Source organism: Nannospalax galili, unplaced genomic scaffold, assembly GCF_000622305.1.
Source record: "Nannospalax galili isolate Female #2095 unplaced genomic scaffold, S.galili_v1.0 scaffold32, whole genome shotgun sequence".
Taxonomy (NCBI): domain Eukaryota; kingdom Metazoa; phylum Chordata; class Mammalia; order Rodentia; family Spalacidae; genus Nannospalax; species Nannospalax galili.
Genome location: NW_008335297.1, coordinates 4,783,981 through 4,803,806, shown reverse-complemented (window position 1 = coordinate 4,803,806; position 19,826 = coordinate 4,783,981). Strand labels below are relative to the sequence as shown.

Genomic DNA, 19,826 nt, shown 5'->3' with positions numbered 1-19,826 from the left:
CACATATTACTAAGGTGCATTTCAAAGGCTTTTGAGACATAAAGAGGATTTTCAGAAAATAGAAAAAAGAAGATTGTATTTCTTTTTCCATCCCTTCGACACTTCCTGACTAGTTCTCGTCTTGAAAAAAGACACCTGCATAAACTTTGTCACTTCCACAGAAGTAGGGGAGAGACCAGTCTTATTTCTCAGTGGTTAGTGGGCCCACAACTTTTACACTGTCAGCCTGTCTTGCAGTGCTGTGTTCTGAAGCCCAGAGCAGCTGAGGTATAAAGAATGGGAAATATTATTCCAGGATGGGTTATATTAGGACTATTAATTTCCATATTTCTCATGATAATGATATTCTCCTCTAAGAAGTGGATGAATGGCACTGATAATGCTCAAAATAGCTGGGGCAGCCCATTCCCCATGAACACTGTAGGCAACAGGGACCCATTAGTTAAAGCAGCGTTTCATAATTTAAGGAGAACCCGCCGGTTGGGTATCTTCCACTTCTGCATATTTTATAGTAATGGAATATTTTTAGACAAAAGTATAAATAAAAGATGTCCCTGGGTTTTTGAAAAAAAAAAATAATAAAAGACAGGTGGTACATTCAGAATATGTGAAAACTCCAGAAATGTAAAGAAGGATAAGACTATGATCCCAGGTGTTATTACTTTATTTCTTACCAACTTTTTCAGTGCTGGCTTTCTGGGACACCCCTTTTCCCTGGTTCATGCCTACCATTTTTATTCTTCCTTTTGCTATCTAATACCAAACCCCAACATCATTATCCTGTTAGTAAGCAGAATAATTAGTGACTTCTTAATACTTCATCTCATACTTAAAGATAGCTCATCCATGCAGCCCTCCCTGTGTTTACTGTGCCTGATTATTCATATTATTCCCAAGTGCAACTATAACCCAAATTTCAAGCAGCTGGTTTACAAGGAAATGTTTTATACTTTACCCTACTCTCAAATTGGCAGAATTATTGCTGGACACTGACAGCAACCCAAACTACACACAGCAAAGCTGTGAACCTGTCTGCATGGTGGAGCCCCATCCCAGGTGCCAGAAAAATAGAGACTGAATATCAGTATCCCCCTTAAGCTTTTTCTTTAAATTTTTGTGTCATATGTTTATTTGAAGTGTTATGACAAGTACATTTTCATTACTTCATTTTCATTTTTCAATTTAATATTTTGTATTGATGATGCATTTTGGAGTTGAAGATTCAAAACAGGGAGCTGGGAGTATGACTCAACAGTAGAACACTTGCCTGGCATCCTGAGGGCCCTCAACTCCAGCACTGCCCTCCACTTCACAAAAGTATACAAAATTCAAGACGGTATGAAAGATTATTTAGTCAACAGTCTCATTTTTACTTCTCATAAATAGCCCACATTGATAATAGCTGTGAGTCCTTCCAGGAGTTAAATTCATCCTTGCTTATTCACTGCAGTATTCTGCTCTCTTGGCCTCAACCTGGCACTCAGAGGGGCTACCTTAGATGGGATCAGAGTCTACTACCTCCAGGCCTGCTCTATACATACTCTGTTATCTATTGTTAAAGCACCCTGCCAAACTAGACCCTGCCCTGGGAAGGGCAGCATTTGGGGTGTGGGGTTCCCATATTGCAGCTGCTCTTTATACCATACCCACAGAGCATAGGATGTAAGAGACTTCAGTATCAGTTCTTCCAGTCCAGGAACATTAGTCCAAGAAGTTGCTGGGCCAGGACCTTGCCAAAATAAAATCATGAAATGGCCTTGAATTTCTTTTGTTGGTGGTGGTGGTGGTCTTTTTGAGACAGGGTCTCCCTGTAGCCCCAGCTGGCCTAGAACTCACTACCTAGACCAGGCTGGCCTCAAACTCACAGAGATCCGCCTGCCTCTGCCTCCTGAGTGCTGGAATTAAAGACCTGCACCACCATGTCCAGCTCTCCTTGAAATTTTAAATCTAGCAATCAAATAGTGCTTGAGTGGGTGCTGAGGGCCTTCTAATCAGCCTTGGCTTGAGTCTTCACCGTCAACCTCCCAGGTTTGAATGTTTCCATACAGTTGGGGAGGTGGGACACTTAAGGAACTTGCCAAGGGGTTTGTACCAAAAAGAGGGAAATCAGCATTTAAACCCAGGTGGTCTGACTACAATACCTATGCTTTCTTAAACATATTCACATTGCTGTTTGTGTCTTGGTGGTGGTGTCAGTCTATTTTGATGTCTATTTTGTTTTCTTTATTCTCTCTATCATCCTTTTAAAGTGATGGTATATGTCTGTGCTCTCTCTGCCAGCTGGCATGGAAGTACCAAAGCATAGGGACTTTGTTTTTTGTTTTTAATAAATTATTTATTGAAAATTTTATATATGCATATAAGGTGTTTTGACCAAATCCATGCCCACTCCTTCCCCTCCAACTCCTCCCATATTCCCCATCACTTTTTTCTGATAACTTCATGTACTCTTTCTTCTTGATTTATTTATTTATTTTATGGGGCTTTTGGCTACTCTAACATTCTCCCCTCTGAAGAGGTAACCCTAAAATCTTTGAAGGATTAGTTCAAAGCTCCCAAATATTTTCAACATTTTTGGCCTTTGGAACAGTATGTTGCTAAGAGGCCCAAGGACATTGTGAGTTTTAGCCAAGAAGCTGGCTACTTTTCTTTGGGGTCTTTTTACCCTAACTGCCTAGCCAATTCCTACCTCCCATTCTTATCACACCATCCTCTGAAGAGTTACCCAAATTGCCAATAGGGAATCGGGACACAGACCACTCTGGCTTCTTCCATGTTGAACAGGGAAGCAGGGTGAGGCAATTGGAATACCCTTCAGTGGGTCTATCTAAAAGACTCCCAAATTCCATAACACTTAACTTTAGGGAGAAAAGAAAGTCCTTGACTGGTGCCTAGGAGTTGTGAAGGAGAAGTAAAGGCAAGAGTAGTTAGCATTACAAGTTCTAGACAGGGAACTAGAAAAATGTCAGAAAAAGGCAATTTCCAATGTCCATATGAGAGTCCATTGGACTCCTCATTTTTCTTTTGTTTTCCAAGACTAGACTCTAGAGTGATGGATTCAGGATTTTCTTTCAGGTATTTTGATAGTTGATGGAGTGGTTAGAATCAGTGTCAGTAATCCCTGTCACTGTCCACTGTGTTGTCGGTGCCCCCAGCCGTTCCCTAGTGCTTGTCCATCTGCTGAATCTAGTCAGCCTATCTAGAGATCCTTGTTTTAGGAAGATCAGCTCTTCCTCATCTAGCAGCAATCAGTTGACAGTATTCCTTTAGATAAGGTTGGGATCTGCTGTGCATTTTCCCAGTTCTATGCTGGGTTGCTGTCTGGGCATCTCTTGGGCCACCCTGGCCAGCAACTCAAAAGAAGGTATCTCCTGTCTAGCATTGTTTCTTGTTATGTAGCTTTTAGCTATACACATGGAATATTAAAGAATTGTATTGATCCCTTTAATCTTTGGTTATACTTTCCTTTTGGATATTTAAGACCATACAGTTGGCCCAAATAAATCAATTTATTTTTACACTTAAGGTCATTTGAGGATCTGTTCCTCAGGGGTCACATGGGCTTGGGAGGAGCTCCTGGCTCCTTTATTTCACCGGTTCCATCTATGTGAAGATAAGTCAAAGGTCCTGCTCTACCATGTCTGGCTTCACTTAGAAGCATGAATAAGATGTTTCCTCTGAGTTGACCCTCCTTTTGTAGACTGGACACTGGTTCAAGTCCATCTGGTGGGGTCTCCGTGACCTCCTTGAACAAGAGGACAGGTGACTCGCCACAGTTCCAGGACATTTTGAGAGATATTCCATAGTCCCCTGGAACTTAGTCTACCTTGGAGGGCAAGGGGCAAAAATTTTGCATTTCCCTAATTACCTTTTTCCTTTAAGTCCCTCTGACTACATTAGTATAGGCCTCAAACTATCATAATGGGGTGGGGCAGGGGCATCTGGCCACGCAGCCTCAGCGAGGGAAGCTGGAGAACCACACGTCTCTTCAGAAGGGAAACTTACGCTTCTACCCAGCTTTATTTTAGCTCTGAACCCACAGAAAGAACATCAGTATTATAAATAGCAAAGCCAGGTGCCTAGATCCTTTCTTTATTAGTTGTGTAAAGCTGGTTGATACAGAGTTCAGGTTCTGTCAGGTTTAATTTGGCGGGAACTGATGGCTTCAGATCAGCTATTCAGGAGTACCCACAGAAGCCCAATTCAGGTTCTAGTCAGGTACACTCAGGCTTCCTTCACCATGTGGAAGCAGGATCCGGGCGCTCTCGGGCAGTTGGGCAGTCCCCTGCATTCTCAGCCCCTATGCAAGAGGGAAGCCAGAACTGGGCACTCTCTGGCCGTCTGCTGAGAGCAGAGCCCCTACACCAATGGAGGTCAGAACCCACCCTCTCAGACTGTCTGCTAGGATCTCAGCTTTAGCCTACCAAAGCCAAATCTGCCCTGCAGCCTTTAGAGGGGCCTCACTAAATCCCAGGTAGGGGGATGGGTGTGTCACAATTAGGGAAGCTTACCACCACGTGGAGGCAGGATCAGGGGGCTCTCAGGCAGTCCCCTGCATTCTCAAGCCCTCTGCCAGAGGGAGGCCAGAACTCGGCACTCTCTGGTGGTCTGCTGAGATCAGAGCCACTACACAGATGGAGGTTAGAACCTACCCTCTCCCCAAAGCATAGGGACTTTATAACCATGACCCCTATGGTCTAAGACAACCAGTGAATGAATGTGGAGCTACTAAATGATCTATTTCTTAGTCAGCTTTCCTGAAGCAGAGCACCTCTGTCATTTGTATGGCTGTGATCCCAGTGCCTGATGCTAGACTAGGTACACACTGGACTTACCACAAACTGGTAGCCTCAGAACCATGAGAAGCAAGGCCTACTGATGCCCCATGGGCAGGTGGAAGAGGGGAGATGTATAGTTTGTGCCAAGAGGCTTACTTATGTCTGTCTCTCCTTTTTTTCAGGCCCTTCCTGGATATGGTGTACCATGCCCTAGACAGCCCTGATGATGATTACCATGCCCTCTTTGTGCTCTGCCTCCTTTATGCCATGTCTCATAACAAAGGTAGGCATGCTCATCACCTGCCTTCATGTCTGTGACCCAATGATGTGCTCAGTAGCATCCCTCACCTCCACTGAGAGGGAAGATACTTTGGCAAGGAATTTCCTTTCTGACCTCTGAGGCAGACTCCCACAAAGCTCTTGAGCCTCGTTAGAATTTTGCAGGTGTTTTTCTACAGACTGAAGCCATAGGCATTGGTGACTCAGGCATAGTGGGAAAAGGTTTGAGTATGACTGTCTAACCCAGTGAGGCTGGCTTCTCTCTGTGGCTTTCTGCAGACCCCTCTCTGCTTTACAGGTGTCTTAGCCAATGACCACTTTCCTGACATCAGAGGTGAAACTAGTCAAATTGGAACTTGGCATGTGCCAGTCCCTCCCTTGGTGCCCAACACTAGGAGCAGCTTCTGGTGTTGGCCTACCTAGCTCCCCATGGCCATATTTAGAAACATTAGCTCAGCAATATCCCCAAGAGCTGGGTTTGGCACAGGTTGACACTTAGTGTCAAGTGGTATTTTGGGAGGTTTTCAGTAAGCTCATTGTAGAGTAGGTGAGGATAGTGTTTACTAAGATAAGTATACAACCACAGTTAGGAGGACTTCCAATTTTGTTGCTGTACCTGTAACCATCAGTGGGTATCCACATTGTCTAACACCTGTCCTGCCCTTCTCATATTGTGAGTTGGCACAGTGATTAGCATCCATATGGAAATGCCTGATTCCTTTTAACATGATTCTGAGTCATAATTTGTTCTTTCATCTCCTTAGTAAATAGCACAGATGGCCTCCTGGTTTCCTCAGTGCAAACCATTGTCCTCATAGCATAGCTGAAGACAGCCTGAGATGACCTACCTTCCTCCTGTTCTCCTCCTCCTCCCCCTCCTCCTCCTCCCTCTCCTCCTCCTCCTCCTCCTCCTCCTCCTCCTCCTCCTTTCCTTCTTGTGGTGCTGGGATGGAACCCAGAGCCCCGTGCATGCAAAGCAAGCACTGTACTACTGAGCTACACCCCAGCTCCACAGCCTGAGACTTTTTTTAAAAAAACATGACAGGTGAGCCAGGTATGGTGGCATACGCCTTTAATACCAGCACTTGAGAGGAAGAGGCAGGCAGATCTCTCTGAATTCAAGGCCAGCCTGGTCTACAAAGTGAATTCCAGGCCAGCTGGGGCTACATGGAGACCCTGTCTCAAAAAGACCCCCCCCCAAAAAAAAAAGTATGACAGGTTCTAATTCCTGCTGATGTTTACCCCTACAGTTCACTTCCCTCCCCTGGACTTCTGTTACCCCTCCAGTGCCTGGCTCACTACCTGCCACACAGACTCTGCCACTGAAAGCCAAAAATCCCTGACACCTGCTGTCTCCCGAAGGCTCTGGAGTCAGTTCCCATTGCTAGCATACTGGATTCCCCACCTCATCATTCCAGCACACCTTGACATGTTGTACTTCCCCTTATAAGTACATACTCCTTCCTGTTTTTGTTTCTGTTGCAGTGGCCATGACCTTCAATGCTCTGCCTCCCTTGCTCCCAACAGTTACTCACCAGTTTGTCAGTTCTTCCCAGCCTGTATGATCAGCCAACTTTCCAAGAGTGCCTGCCCAGGGCTGGCTCCAGCCAGAGATGGAGATGGGAACCAAGGCAGGAACAAATGAGATTGGGCCTGCTGTTCCAGTGCTCATTATCTCAGGCTTGCTGATTGTCAACCCCTGCCAGGGTCAAGAATATTGCTATTTCATAATCCACCCTCCATAGCACCCCTTACAAGACTGCTTTGACCCTGTCCTTTGCTGTTCAGGAAACTTTGGTGCCTCCCTTTTCCCTTAACCTCCACCCTCCTGTCTTGCCTCATGAAGTATCCAGACTTTACTTGCCTTTCCACCTTGATCTAATTTCCAGGATTCCCTTCTCAGATCCTTGGCTGTGGTCTAGGGATTTTCATACTTTGGTACAGGGATAGAACTCTTCAGTGGAGGTAAGCTTGAGGTAACTCTGATGCTGCTTGATGAACTCATCCATGTTCTGTGGTTGCAAGCAACAGAAACTGCCTCTCCTTCACTGAGGCCAAAAAGGAAGGTCTATAAGAAAGCCTATTGGCACTTCACAGGAACCAAGAAATTGGAGAAAAGCCTAGGGAAAATGGTGTTGTGGCACACGCCTTTAATCCCAGCACTTGGGAAACAGAGGCAGGTGGACCTCTGTGCGTTCAAGGGCAGCCTGGTCTACATAGTGAGTTCCAGGCCAGCTGGGGCTACAGAGAGACCCTGTTTCAAAAAGACCCCCCCCAAAAAAGCCAATGTTAACAGGCCTTCCCTCAACAGCTCTGTTTGGTCCCCCAGGCTAGGAGTCTTTCTCCATTCCAATGTCAGATTCTTGAGCAGGAAAACTAATGGCTGTCGCTTGGTGCCAAGTGTGATTCTAGAATGGTCAGTGCTGGCTGCAGGCAGGATCATAGCACACACCTGGTCCTAGGGCTCAGCTCCATGTCTGGGTCACTTCTTTGGAAGCTCAGTAGCCACCCTTGTTGGTGCCAATGTACCACCTGTTCTAGGGGAGACTGCACCTTCTTAAACTCACTTGAGCTTTTCCTTATTGTTTTCTCTTCCCCAAATCGCCACCTATTAAATTTGTTTCTCTATCAAGGTTCCTCTCAGAAGTCACCTTCTCTAGAGTTCTCTCTCCTGCCAAGTGATACTCTCTCTGGGTTAATATCATCTACTATGACACTTTATATACATTGCTAGATTTGACCTACTAAGGTTTTATTAAGGACTTTTTTTGAGGCAAGATTTCATGCATCCCAGGCTGGTCTCAAGCTCACTATGTAATAAAGGATGACCTTGAACTTCTATCCTCCAGCCTTCACTGCCTCAGTGCTGGGATTACAGGTGTGTATCACCATTCCTGATTTATGCATTGCTGGAGGCCTAGCATGCTAGGCAAGCACTGTACCAACTGAGCTATAGCTCTCCTACTGTTAAGGATTTCTGTATTTGTGTTCATGAATGATACTGGTCTATAGACCTCTTACAGTTCTCTTGTCTGGCTTTACTGTCATCTCTTTACCTTACTGGATGAAGTGGAAAATATTTCTGTTTCCTTAGTTTGTTGGGAGAGTTTTTAGAGAATACCATTGTTTCCTCTTTAAATGATAGGCTGGGCATGGTGGCACATGTCTTTAATCCCAGCACTTGGGAGACAGAGCCAGGAGGATCTCTGTGAGTTCTTGAGGCCAGCCTGGTCTATATAATAAGTTCCAGGTCAAAGACTACATAGTGAGACCTGGTCTCAAAAACAAAAACAAAAAAAAATAAATAAAACAACAATAAAAAAGTTCCTTGAATTAGTGGAGCCATCTGGGCAAGGAGTTTCTATGACAGAAATTTTTGTTGTTTTGAGTTAGAGTATGTAGCTCAGGCTGGCCTCAAACTTGCAATCCTCTTGCCTCAGCCTCCTAAGTGTTGGGATTACAGGCATTCTCCTACCACACCTAGCTAAAGGAAAGGGAGTTTTGTTGTTGTTTTGTTTTATCTTTTGGGAAAGGGTTTCCCTGTAGCCCTAGCTACAAACAAAACACTTAAAGGCATGTGCCACCACTCCTGGCTGAAAGGTTTTAACCACTGATTTTCTTCAGTGGAGGTTCTCTGTTTCTTATTGCGTGAGTTTTGGTGACTTGTATCTTTCAGGGAACTTGTCTCTTTCATTTAAACTAAAATTTTTAAATATTTATTTATTTATTTTTGGTCTTTTTGAGACAGGGTCTCCTGGTAGCCCCAGCTGGCCCTGGAACTCCCTATGTAAACCAGGCCTGCCTCTGCCTCCTGAGTACTGGGATTAAAGGCGTGTACCACCACACCCAGCTTTATTATTTTTAACTTCCCAGACTGTGATTTTTATCTCTCAGAATTCAATTGGGTGATTTACAGTTTCTTTAGGGCACAGGTAAAGGTTCATGGGACTGTAGAAGAGTAATAGAAAAATGATGGAAAACCTCTTGGTGCCTGGGAATGGGAAAGAGCCAACATCAAGGCCTGGGTGCCCAGGACCACATGTGGAGTCAAGACCATAGCTGGTCATCAAGGGAGGTAGGAGGTCCATTCCAGAGAATCAGTCCTCCCAAGACTAGAATCTGAAAATGACAGAAACCTCCCCTGTCCCCAAGATAAGCCTAACACAGAGGCAAAACCACTGCAGTGCATAGCCTGAAACCTTGGGGGAGGGGTTGTGGGGAGTGCAGCCACTCAGAGAAAGCTGAAAGTGCTGCCTAGCATTGAGACCTCCGTCCTACAATCTGCTCTACCATCAGCCCACCATCAGAGGAATGTGGAACCATGGCTCGTGATTAGGGACCACAACTCCAGCTCACAGGAAGGGCCAGCACATGGGAGGGGACCGTAGCTCCAGGTTCACGGAACGTGACCACAGTTCCAGGCTTCTGGGAGGGATCATAGTTTCATAGTTTCAGTTACTCTGGTTCCTACTATTTTTCTGTCTCCATTGCTCTGTCCACGTGGTTATGCTTGTGTTTAAGAAACAGCATTTTTACTTCTGTGCAACAAACAGAGGCAACAGTTACTGTAGCTGACTTGAATTTCTTGCCAGAGGGGACATCAGTATTGGAGAAAACCACTTTTCATTTTTGCTTAAAGCAAAATTAAGTGGTGTAGGTTTTTTGTTTTGTTTTCATGGTCAAGGATCTGGTTGACGTTTTTGGTGTCTGCTGTTTTCTCATCGTCCTCCATGGCCAGTGGGAACAAGTGATGAGACATCTTCTTACTGGGAGTCCAGTTTTAAGTCCTCCCATAGCCTGTTGCCCCCACTCCTCTCCACACCAAGATCCGCCACCACCATTTCTCCAGCTCCATCTTGGCTCTCCAGTTATTTTCTTTCTTACTTGACAAGTCCTGGGTTCAGAATTTTGAGATCAGAATAGAAGCATCTTAGCTATCTGGTACAGTGAACCCTGCATAGTGCCAGCAGTGTCACCTGCTCCTAGTTACCTTTTCCCCCAGGCACCTAAACTGTCAAATTTATTATCATAAATTTGCTCATAGCATGCCTCTGTCATCTTGTATTGTTTGTAGGCTCTATAATTTGGGCCCCTCTGTAATTCATGGCGTTGATAATTTGGGGCATCATTTTTTTTTCTGACCAGTTTAGAGGATTATTCATTTTAATGCTCTTCTGCATGGTTTTTCTGTTTCCTATTTCATTGATTTCTGTCCTTAACTTTATTTCTTATATTTTGCTTACTGAAGATATAGTCTTTCTATGGTTTTTTAAAATTGAAGTTTAGATCATAGGCATATATGCAAATGGCAACACACTCACTCTATATCACATGTTTAGACAAAGGACAGACAGGCTTGGGTGTTACCCTTGCCTCCACCTTGTCTGAGACAGGGTCTGAGACTGGGTATGCCAGGTTACCTGGCCTGCAAGCTTCCAGGAATTCTACTGTCTCTGCCTCCATCTCTTCCTAGAAGCACTGGGATTATAATGAGCCCTACTACATCTGGCTTTATGTGGATTCTGGGATCTGAACTCCAGTTTACGTGCATGCACCACAAGCGCTTTATCCTCAGAGCTGTCTCTGCGCCCTCGATCATTGACTTTCTAAGCTAGTCAGTTTGCTGTCTTACATTAAGCATAGGGTAAAAGAAGGTTTTTCCTTTTCTTTTTTTGTAATTATATGACTTTTAGCACATGTATGGATTTGTGTGAACACTGCCATTTTGGAATGCCTTACATTCCTATCGTCCAGAACATCTCTTCATACCATTCCTGTTCAGCCATCTCTCCAAAATGGTTGTTGATTTTTAACCTTTCTCTTTTTTGATAAGAGTTTATGCTATAAATTTTGTGTCTAAGAACTGGTTTAGCTGCATCCAATAGTCATTATTTGTCATAGTTAGCTTCAGTTGTCAACTTGACACACCTAGAAGGAGGGAACCTCAACTGAAGAATTTCCCAGATCTGATTGGCTTGTGGGCTTGTGTGGTATATTCTTGATTGCCAATTGATGTAGAAGGGCCTAGCCCATTGTGGGCAGTGCCATCCCTGGGCAGGTGGAGCTGTACTGTATAAGAAAAGTAGCTGAGCTGGGTGTGGTGGCCCATACCTTTAATCCTAGCACTCAGGAGGCAGAGGCAGGCAGATCTCTATGAGATCAAGGCCAGCCTGGTCTACATAGTGAGTTCCAGGCCAGCTGGGGCTACAGGAAGACCCTGTCTTAAAAAAGACGCCCAAAAAAGTAAGCCAGAGGAAGCAAGACTGGCTTGTATGTATGTGCTGTGAAGCACCTCGTCCAGTAGCATTCCCTAGAGACCCCCTTCCCCGTTGCTGCCACTCTTTTTCTTGGGAATTGCTTCTTATAAGAGTAGACCTGTGTTCTTAAATTGAAAGGAATTCAGTTCCTTCTTCTGTGCCCTACCAGTACCATTCATCTGTTGATTCATTCACTGGTCCAGCAAATATTTCTGAGGCTTCTGTTAGATGCTAGGCATTGTGATTAATATTGAGGGATATGAGTTGGAGATGTGGCTCAGTAGTAAAGGGTTTGCCTGACAGGTGTAGGCCCTGGATTTTAGTTTAGCCCCCATCACTGGGAGTGCAGTGATGAGCCAGTTGAATACTTTTATGGAGCCTGCATTCTGTTAAGGAAGACAGACAGTATACTATTAGCAAGTGAGAATACTAATTCTACATGTGGGAGGTACAACTAGGAAAACAAAATTAGGAGATTTAATGGGGCAGCTGAAGACAGAGGTGACAACAAGCTTGATGAGCTGGCAAGGCAGTGTTATCAGTCAGGTTCTCTAGAGGAACAGACTAATAGAATGAAGATGAACGCTAAAAAGAATTTACCGCTCGGCTTACTTTGAATAGTAACAGTAGCTGAATTGTGCCTGAGAGGCCAAAAACCTGGTAGTTGATCAGTCCTTGAAGCTGGGTGGATGCCTCAGCAGTCCCAATCTGACACCAAAAACCTGGAGGATTCCTGGAGAGCCACTGGTCCTTATTCAATGACAGAGGCCTAGAAAGGCTGGTTCTGATATCAGTGAAGAGGTCAGCAGCAGCAGCAGCAACAAGATGAATTTACCCAGCAGCGAGGGGGAAGGCCAAACAATTAGAAGGTGAATAATCCTCCTTCTGCTATGTCCCCTTTTAATCTGGGCTGCTACCAGGTGCCACCCACATTTGGGGTGGGTCTTCCTACACCAATTACAGCAATTAAGACAATTCTTCCATTGAGGTCCCTTACTCAAGTGATCCTAACTTGTTGCAAATTGACTTTAAAACCAACCCTCACAGGCAGGATGAAAGTGGCGGGAATCTGGGGGAGATGCAGATGGACAGGGGACGGACAGTACCAGCATGGGTAGAGACTCATCCTGCCAGGAATGCAGATGGCAGCCGGACTTAGACTTATTTCATGCAGCAGGAAGCTCTGGGAACTTTTGTAAGCCAGAGCCATCAAATCCCTGACGCCTTGTTCTATGTTTGCCTCCTTTTGGAAGGGACTGTCAGTTTATCTGAAATGTCCTAATTCAGTCTAGAAGAATGCATCAAGAAATTCATCAATATTTTCCTCAGGGAATTTTTGAGCCATCATATGCAGAATGTGAGCCTTGCCATGTGCCAAGCAGTGTGCTGAGCCTCACATTCATCTGGTGTCCGTAATGCCAGTCTGAGACCCTAGCCCAGGCTGGATCCATGCAGTAGGGAAGCCTCACAAGGAAACTAGAACCTCCCTATAGGAATCAGGGCTGACGTACTAAGGATTCCTGGACTATGGGTTCAGGGAAGTGGCCAGAGGGAAAGCTGGCAAAGGTCAGAGACATAAGGCACACAGAGACTGGGACAAGTCTATCAGTGGTCACCATTCACTGGAATGGATGAACAGCATGCACATAGAGAGCTGGGTGCTTCAAGAGGCTGGCAGACTGGAGCCAGCCCAGGAGGCTGCACTGTATTTCTGCAAGCTGTGGGGACCGTGAACTGTATTTCTGCAAGCTGTAGGGGCTGTGACAGTATGGTCAGGAAGTTTTCACACCTACTCTGCATCCCTCAGGATGGTTCCCAGTAGTCCAGCTAGAAGATGGAAGCCATAGGGAAACATGAGCAGTATAAGGAGGCAGTAAACCTAGAGGCGTGGCCATTCAGCAGGCATTGCCCGAGCACTTGCCTCTTACTGTTGAATGCCCTGGAAGGAATCTGAAGGGTCTCATCCAAGTGAACAAGAAAAATCTCAATGGTGGGGAGGGAAGAAGGAAATGAGAAAGTGGAGCAAGGAGTCGGTAGTGGAGCAGGGTTATTAGCAAAGGAAGGCTGCTCCAATGAAGGATCTTCAACACTAAGGCCAGAAGAGTGCCAAGGAGCCCGCACCATTAGATGGGGCAGACATGCTCCAGGCAGAGGGCCTGCAGTAAGGAAGTATTTAGAGGTTCAAGGGGCAGAAAGTAGTCCAAAGTGAGGCTGACCAGGGAACAGGCACCTTGGAGCCATGCAAAGAGATTTCAACTTTATAATAAGTACCATAGGAAAATCCCAGAGGACTTTAAAGTAGAAAGGTGTCTGGTCTCATGGAAGTTTTGAGATGAGCCACTTGCTACTGGGTGGAGAGCAAATTAATGGAGACAGGGGAGTGAGCTGCAGGAGGCAAGCTGAGAGACTTGTTAGGAAGCTGTTGAGATAATGCAGACTGGATTCAGGAATATTGGCATTCAGTGACGATAGAGGAAGCTGGAAGATCTGTGATAGTCTTGGGAACTAGAGCCAGATATACTAATGAGCTGGATATGGGAATCGAAAGTTGAGGACAGGAGTCCAGTGAGAGGATGAATCAAATGTGACTCCTGCAGTTTGAAGAGTGCCTTGTGAAGCATCATCATTAAGGGAGACAGGAGAGGCTGGGGATTCGGCCTTTTCTTTGATGTGGATGAGAGCAACCTGGGCAGTGCCTGAGTTCCTGATTCCTGTCTCTCTGTGACAAATAGTATCCAGAACCAATAAGCAGGGGCTGTAAAGCAAATTTGGTAAAGAATCTAGGAAGTTCAAGCTTGACATCCAGGGAGCTCTCCAGGGAGCTCTCAGTGCCTTGGCCTGACTGGCAAGCACAGCAGCTGCATTTGGTAGAGTTTTAGTGGAGGTTGATTGGTTGGCTGGCTTTCTGGCTAGCTGTACTTGACTTCAGCAACTTCTTTCCAGATCCTTTCCTGTGAAGCAGACCTCTAAACAAGATAGTCTCTTCTCAATAGATTCCCCCTCCCCCCATAAAAGCCTTGTTAACAGAAACCAAATGTGAGCTCAGGCCTTCCAGTAAATCATAATAGATTAGATGCTGCACCAAAACAAGCAGCCCACATTGGAAAGGGTTTCCTGGTGGAGGACGGCAGTGTCATAATCCAGCCAGGGCCCATAATTAATTATGGTTCATATCTGTAATAGAAAACAGACTTTGCTTTTTGTCCAGTCTGTGGAGCCCAGGTAGATACAGGGTGGAAGCTGTATGTTAGTCACCTCTATATTCCTAAGTCTCTCCAGTTCACCCACTACCCTTCTCCAGCACCCTCTACTTCCTACTGTACACCCAGCAGGCATCCTGAGCTTTCAGATTTATTTTGTCTTGCTAAGAAGTTCCTGGAAGAAAGCTAGAGGTGTGGAGAACTGAAAGGTAGGTAACAAGATGAAGGAAGGCTTTGCCATGTGGAGAACTGGCAGAACATCTTGTCAGATCCCTACTAACACATTACCAGCAATAGAGGTACACTGGAAAATGTGTTCCTCTGCTTAGCTCTCAAAATAGCTATCTACAGTTTTCCAAAGCTGGCCGTACCTACAAGACTGTAGCCAAGAGAACTTGGTGGTCCAAAGAAACGGAAAACTAAGTGAATATCTTTGCCTGCTCTGATCTAGTCTCTTCACCCAGGGCTTCTTCTACTTGCCTTTACATAGCTTTGCTCCACCCTTCACCTGAATGTGCTTTGGGTTTCTTTGGAATTATCTGCAGGCACTTGAGAGTCTAGCATGGGACAATCTGTTATCCACCAGGTTTATTTCAGTCAGGGGGAAGTGACTGGCAAAGAAGCTGTAATGGGTTTGCCACAGAACCCACTTTTCTGTGACTGAAAACCACAATGTATGTATGTGTCACACCCATGTGCCACCTTGCCTTTGACACACATGTTCCTGTCATATTGTGACTTTGACATTGTATTAGTTATTTTCTTGCTTCTGTAACATATTACCTGACATAAACTAATTTAAGGGAAGAAGGATTTATTTTGGCTTATGGTTTAGGAGGTTTAGAAGATACAGTCCATCATGGTGGGAAGGCAGTGACAGCATCTGGTCACATTGCATCCTCATTCAAGAAACAAAGAAGGGAATGGAGAGATGGCTCAGCAGTTAAGAACACTGACTGCTCTTGAAGAAGACCTGGGTTTGAATCCCAGCACCCACATGGTGGCTAACAATCATCTGTAACTCCAGTTCCAGGGGATCCCACACCCTCTTCTTCCACCAGCATTGCATGACACAGTGCACTTACATACATTCAGGCAGTACACTCATACATAAAAAAATATATAAATAGAAAAAAAAAAACAGAGCAAGACATTCAAAGAGTCTTCCTCAGTTAAACCTCTCTGGAAACACCCTCTCAGACATATCTAGAGGTATGTAATTCTAAATCCAGTCAGGTTGATTGAGAGGTAAACCATCACAGATATAGTTTATTCAGGACTGTCAGGCACCATTATATTTCAGATGGATAGTTAAAAATCTAAATCAAATGATTTTCTACATGTTATCATCCAAAGAATATTGGTGATGATGTACTGCATATTATAGAAAGCAGAAATGAGCCTGGGCTTTCTGTTCACTGGCCTTTGATTGAACTCTACACTAACCAGCTGCTCAGGATTTTGCCATATTTCCTTCCAGCTGCTTCTGTGATAACTCATCTATTCTTCTATACAGTTGTCATATTGTAGCATTTTTTTATTGTAATGGGCCAAATTTGATTAAAACGAGTTAACTTAGGGCTGAAGAGATGACTCAGCAAGCAAAAGTGCTTGCCACCAAGCCTGATGACCTGAGTTCAATGCCAGGACCCACAAAGTGGAGGGTTTTTTGACCTCCACATGCACACATTTCCCCATGAATAAATAATTATAACAAATTTTAAAAATAGAATTAGTTGATTCAATGGGCATAGGCGTGGTGATGCATATCTGTACTCCTGATGCCCAGGAAGATGGAAGCTAACACTGCTAGATAACATGACACAGATACTTTGGGCAGGTGAAGGAAAAAAGAATTGACAAGCAGGGGTTATGTGATACAGGGCAGAGAGGGTGGAAGGTCTCCAGGCAAGAGTTGGCTCCAGGCCTTTGGCTACCTATGTGACCTCAAAGAAGCTGCTTCTTTGAGCTCACTTTATGAAGATGGTGTGTCTTTTATTTATTTCTCCATTTATTTGGCTTTCCTGTACTAGGGATGGAACCAGAGCCTTACACAACCTAGGAAGCTGACAGCATCTTCCCCCTCCTGCTCCTAAACACATCCTGTCTTTACCTAAAAAACGTGACTTGTTGGTTGGTTGTTTGAAGTGAGCTTAGCAAATGATGAGAAAGATTTGATGGAAGGTCAAGGGCTCCAACTGCTTTCAAAGTGCTGGAGCAGAGAAGTGTGTAGCACTTTGCATTGCTGCACACACCTTGAAAACTGGTACCAAAGTGGAGGAATTCAAAGTGATAGAGGAGGTCTTAGAGGCTGTAATGGGAAAAAGAGTGACAGGATAGGTAGTGAGGCACTTGACCCAAAAGAAACTTGGGGAAAGGACTGAGCTATCAGAAGATGTTTTAGTGTGGTCAGGGTGAAGCCCACAGTAGAATCCACTGCTCTCTCTCCCAGGGCTGATGCTAGAATCACCTCCCATGAAATGCCAGGGCTTAGGGGCAAAGTGTAGAGCCCACCTTGAACAACCTGGAGGAAGGAGGCCACCCTAAAGCTGCCCAGACTATAAGGAGATCTACCACCTCCTTCCACCCCTAGGTGCTTGCCCAACAATCTACTAGGGGCAGTGGCACCCAAGCCTTGTCTGCCCCTTTTCCCCTTTGCTTCATTCTTTACCTCATCCTCAGTCCCAACCCTCCCCAAGCTCTACTTCATGCCTCAAAGTGCCCCTCAGCCTGGCAAGGCAGGGGTCCTCCTCCAAGCTCAAGACAAACTCCTCTTCATCCTTCAGAAACCCCCAAGCTGCTCACTGCCAAGAGTGCCCCCAGAAAAAGTACCTTCTTTGGGCCTCTACCAGATTGATTTTCACTTTTATTGTTCTTATTCTTTTGTTCTCTGGGTCTCTCTCCTTTTGTAACATGTACCGTATAGAAACACTAAGCCATGTTCTAACTAAAAATCTTCATCTGTGCACAGTAAGAGGTAACAGTAACTGACTATGGCCACCATCTGGGGTGGGTAGTTACTGTAAGCAGGACCATGTCACAGATGGGATACTGGGATTCTAAGACAAAACTCCCACATCCTGCCCCCTGCCTCTTACCCTCCTGTAGCTAGCATCTCCCCAGGAAGAAAACCAGCCCAAGGGCCCCCAGGAGGCCTTGGTGATGGCTGCTATTGCTGGCCCTACAATATACTTCCTTGCTCTCTGCTTTCACAGTGGGCTTCCCATGTGGAGGATGCCACCACCCCTATATAACTGGATCTCATTCACCACTGAAGTAATCTAAAGGTAACCCAACTGTGCCTCCAACCTTCTTGAGAACCCACAGAGTCACTCTGAGCCTTGATTTCTTCACAGAAGGTGGGGGCTTGGCTTGCAGTGTGGCCCAGTAAGGGTTCAGGGCTCGGGGACCCTCCCTTTATAGATGGTCAAGAACAAAATGACCCCAGTGGGGTGTCTTCCTGTCTCTAGGTAATTTTGTACAGATTTCTTCATTTTCCAGAAAGCCTAAGAGGGATAGCAGTATTAGGAACCAAGCAACAGGCCTCCCCATGGAAACTCATACCCTCACTCCAGCTTGCCTTTCTTGTTCTGTTGGCCATTTTCCAACAGAAATGGGGGAGCCAGCTTCTGAACCTATCACTGCCCTCTCTGAAATGGAGATGTGATGGATGGGTGTGCAGGTAATCTAGGGAGGAAGAGCAGCCCAGTCTTTGCCCAGAACTACAAAGTGGCAGTTCTCAGCTGGCCAGAAATTTAAAGAGAAAGAGATGTTGGGACAGGATGGACACTCTATAAAATGCAAAGGCCAGAAAGATTGGTTTGTCAGTCTTGCCGTTTAGTAAGCCAGAGTGCTTCAGAGTCAGACACTTGGAGTCAAGATGGGTTGCAGATTCCACAAGTTCAGCTTTCACTGCAGTCAGATCTTGACAAAGCTGAACTTTTGGGACATGAGAATCCTACCCAATGCCAGCCCTCAGGCTTTTCCTCCCTCCCCAAGTCAGCTTAGTAAAGCAGGACATACTATAGCTTATGGAATCAGTGTGGTTCAGGGGTTCCCTGTTTGTCAAGGTTTGTCAAGGTTCTAGATGAAGTACCACCTGGTACTCAAGGAACCTTAGTTCAAGAGTCCCAAGAAGTTCTACCTCCCCCAATTAGAATAATAGGAAGAGCTTTACTTCAGGCACAAATAATCCACTGAGGTCTCCAAAGTTAGGTCAAGTGCTAAGTTTATTTCTGCAAGTGTATTTTTTCAAGCACTGTGTGAGATGAGAGGATAGGATTGGTAGAGTCCTGTCCCGGGCCTGGACTGTTGTAGCAGCCCTGGTAGGTCTCTTGCCATCCCAGCTCCCAGCTTCTTCTTTAGGAAAAATAATATCATGATCTATGGCTACAGACTTTACCATTCCCTCTCTTTATCCATCCTCCATCCTACCCCATCTTTTGTCTTTTATTAAATACTGTTAATGCCAGGCATGGTGGCACATGCCTTTAATCCCAGCACTTGGGAGGCAGATGCAAACTCTGAGTTTGAGGCCATCCTGATCTATATAGTGAGTTCCAGGTTAGCTGGGACTACAGGGAGACCTTGTCTCAAAAATACCAAAAAATAAAAGAACTGTTAACCTTTAGAAAAAAAATGAATCCTTTACCTCTTAGTGATAGATCTACTTTATTAGTTTTATTGTCTGTGCACCGGCCTGGGATAAAGGTTTAGTTCAGCCTCACTCTGCTTGCTGATCTACTCCTCAGGGGTAGAGCTGGCATCTGCCCTACCCAGCTCAAAACAGAACCTGCCAGTGCTGTGTGTTCAACGTCCCACCTACCTCTTAAGAGTTTGCCCATGAGAGCTTAAGACTCCCAAGTGTTGGGATCTCACATCTCATCTTGGTTTCTCTGGGTCTGTGTGCTTCCAAAGGTAGAAAGTGCCTGTGCTGGATAGCTTAGTGTCAACTTGACACACCTGGATGCCCTACCCAGCTCAAAACAGAACCTGCCAGTGCTGTGTGTTCAACGTCCCACCTACCTCTTAAGAGTTTGCCCATGAGAGCTTAAGACTCCCAAGTGTTGGGATCTCACATCTCATCTTGGTTTCTCTGGGTCTGTGTGCTTCCAAAGGTAGAAAGTGCCTGTGCTGGATAGCTTAGTGTCAACTTGACACACCTGGATTGAGGGAGCCCCAGTTGGGGAATTGCCTCTATTGGACTGGCCTGTGGCCATGTCTTTGGGGCATCTTCTTGATGAGTGATGTGGGAGGGCCCAGCCCACTGTGGATGGTGCCACCCCTGGGCAGGTGGGCCTGTGTTGCATAAG

The 19,826-nt window shown here is 45.4% G+C and overlaps 1 protein-coding gene across 3 annotated transcripts in view; it reads left to right on the top strand.

Annotated features, from left to right (window-relative positions):
• Window positions 1–19,826, top strand: part of Clec16a (C-type lectin domain containing 16A) — a gene marked incomplete in the record, with an annotated part of 241,639 nt that overhangs the window by 91,806 nt on the left and 130,007 nt on the right. For all 3 annotated transcript variants that reach the window (XM_017797361.2, XM_017797362.2, XM_008829928.3), the window contains 1 exon segment: window positions 4,961–5,061. In XM_017797361.2, the coding sequence (XP_017652850.1) occupies window positions 4,961–5,061 (101 nt within the window).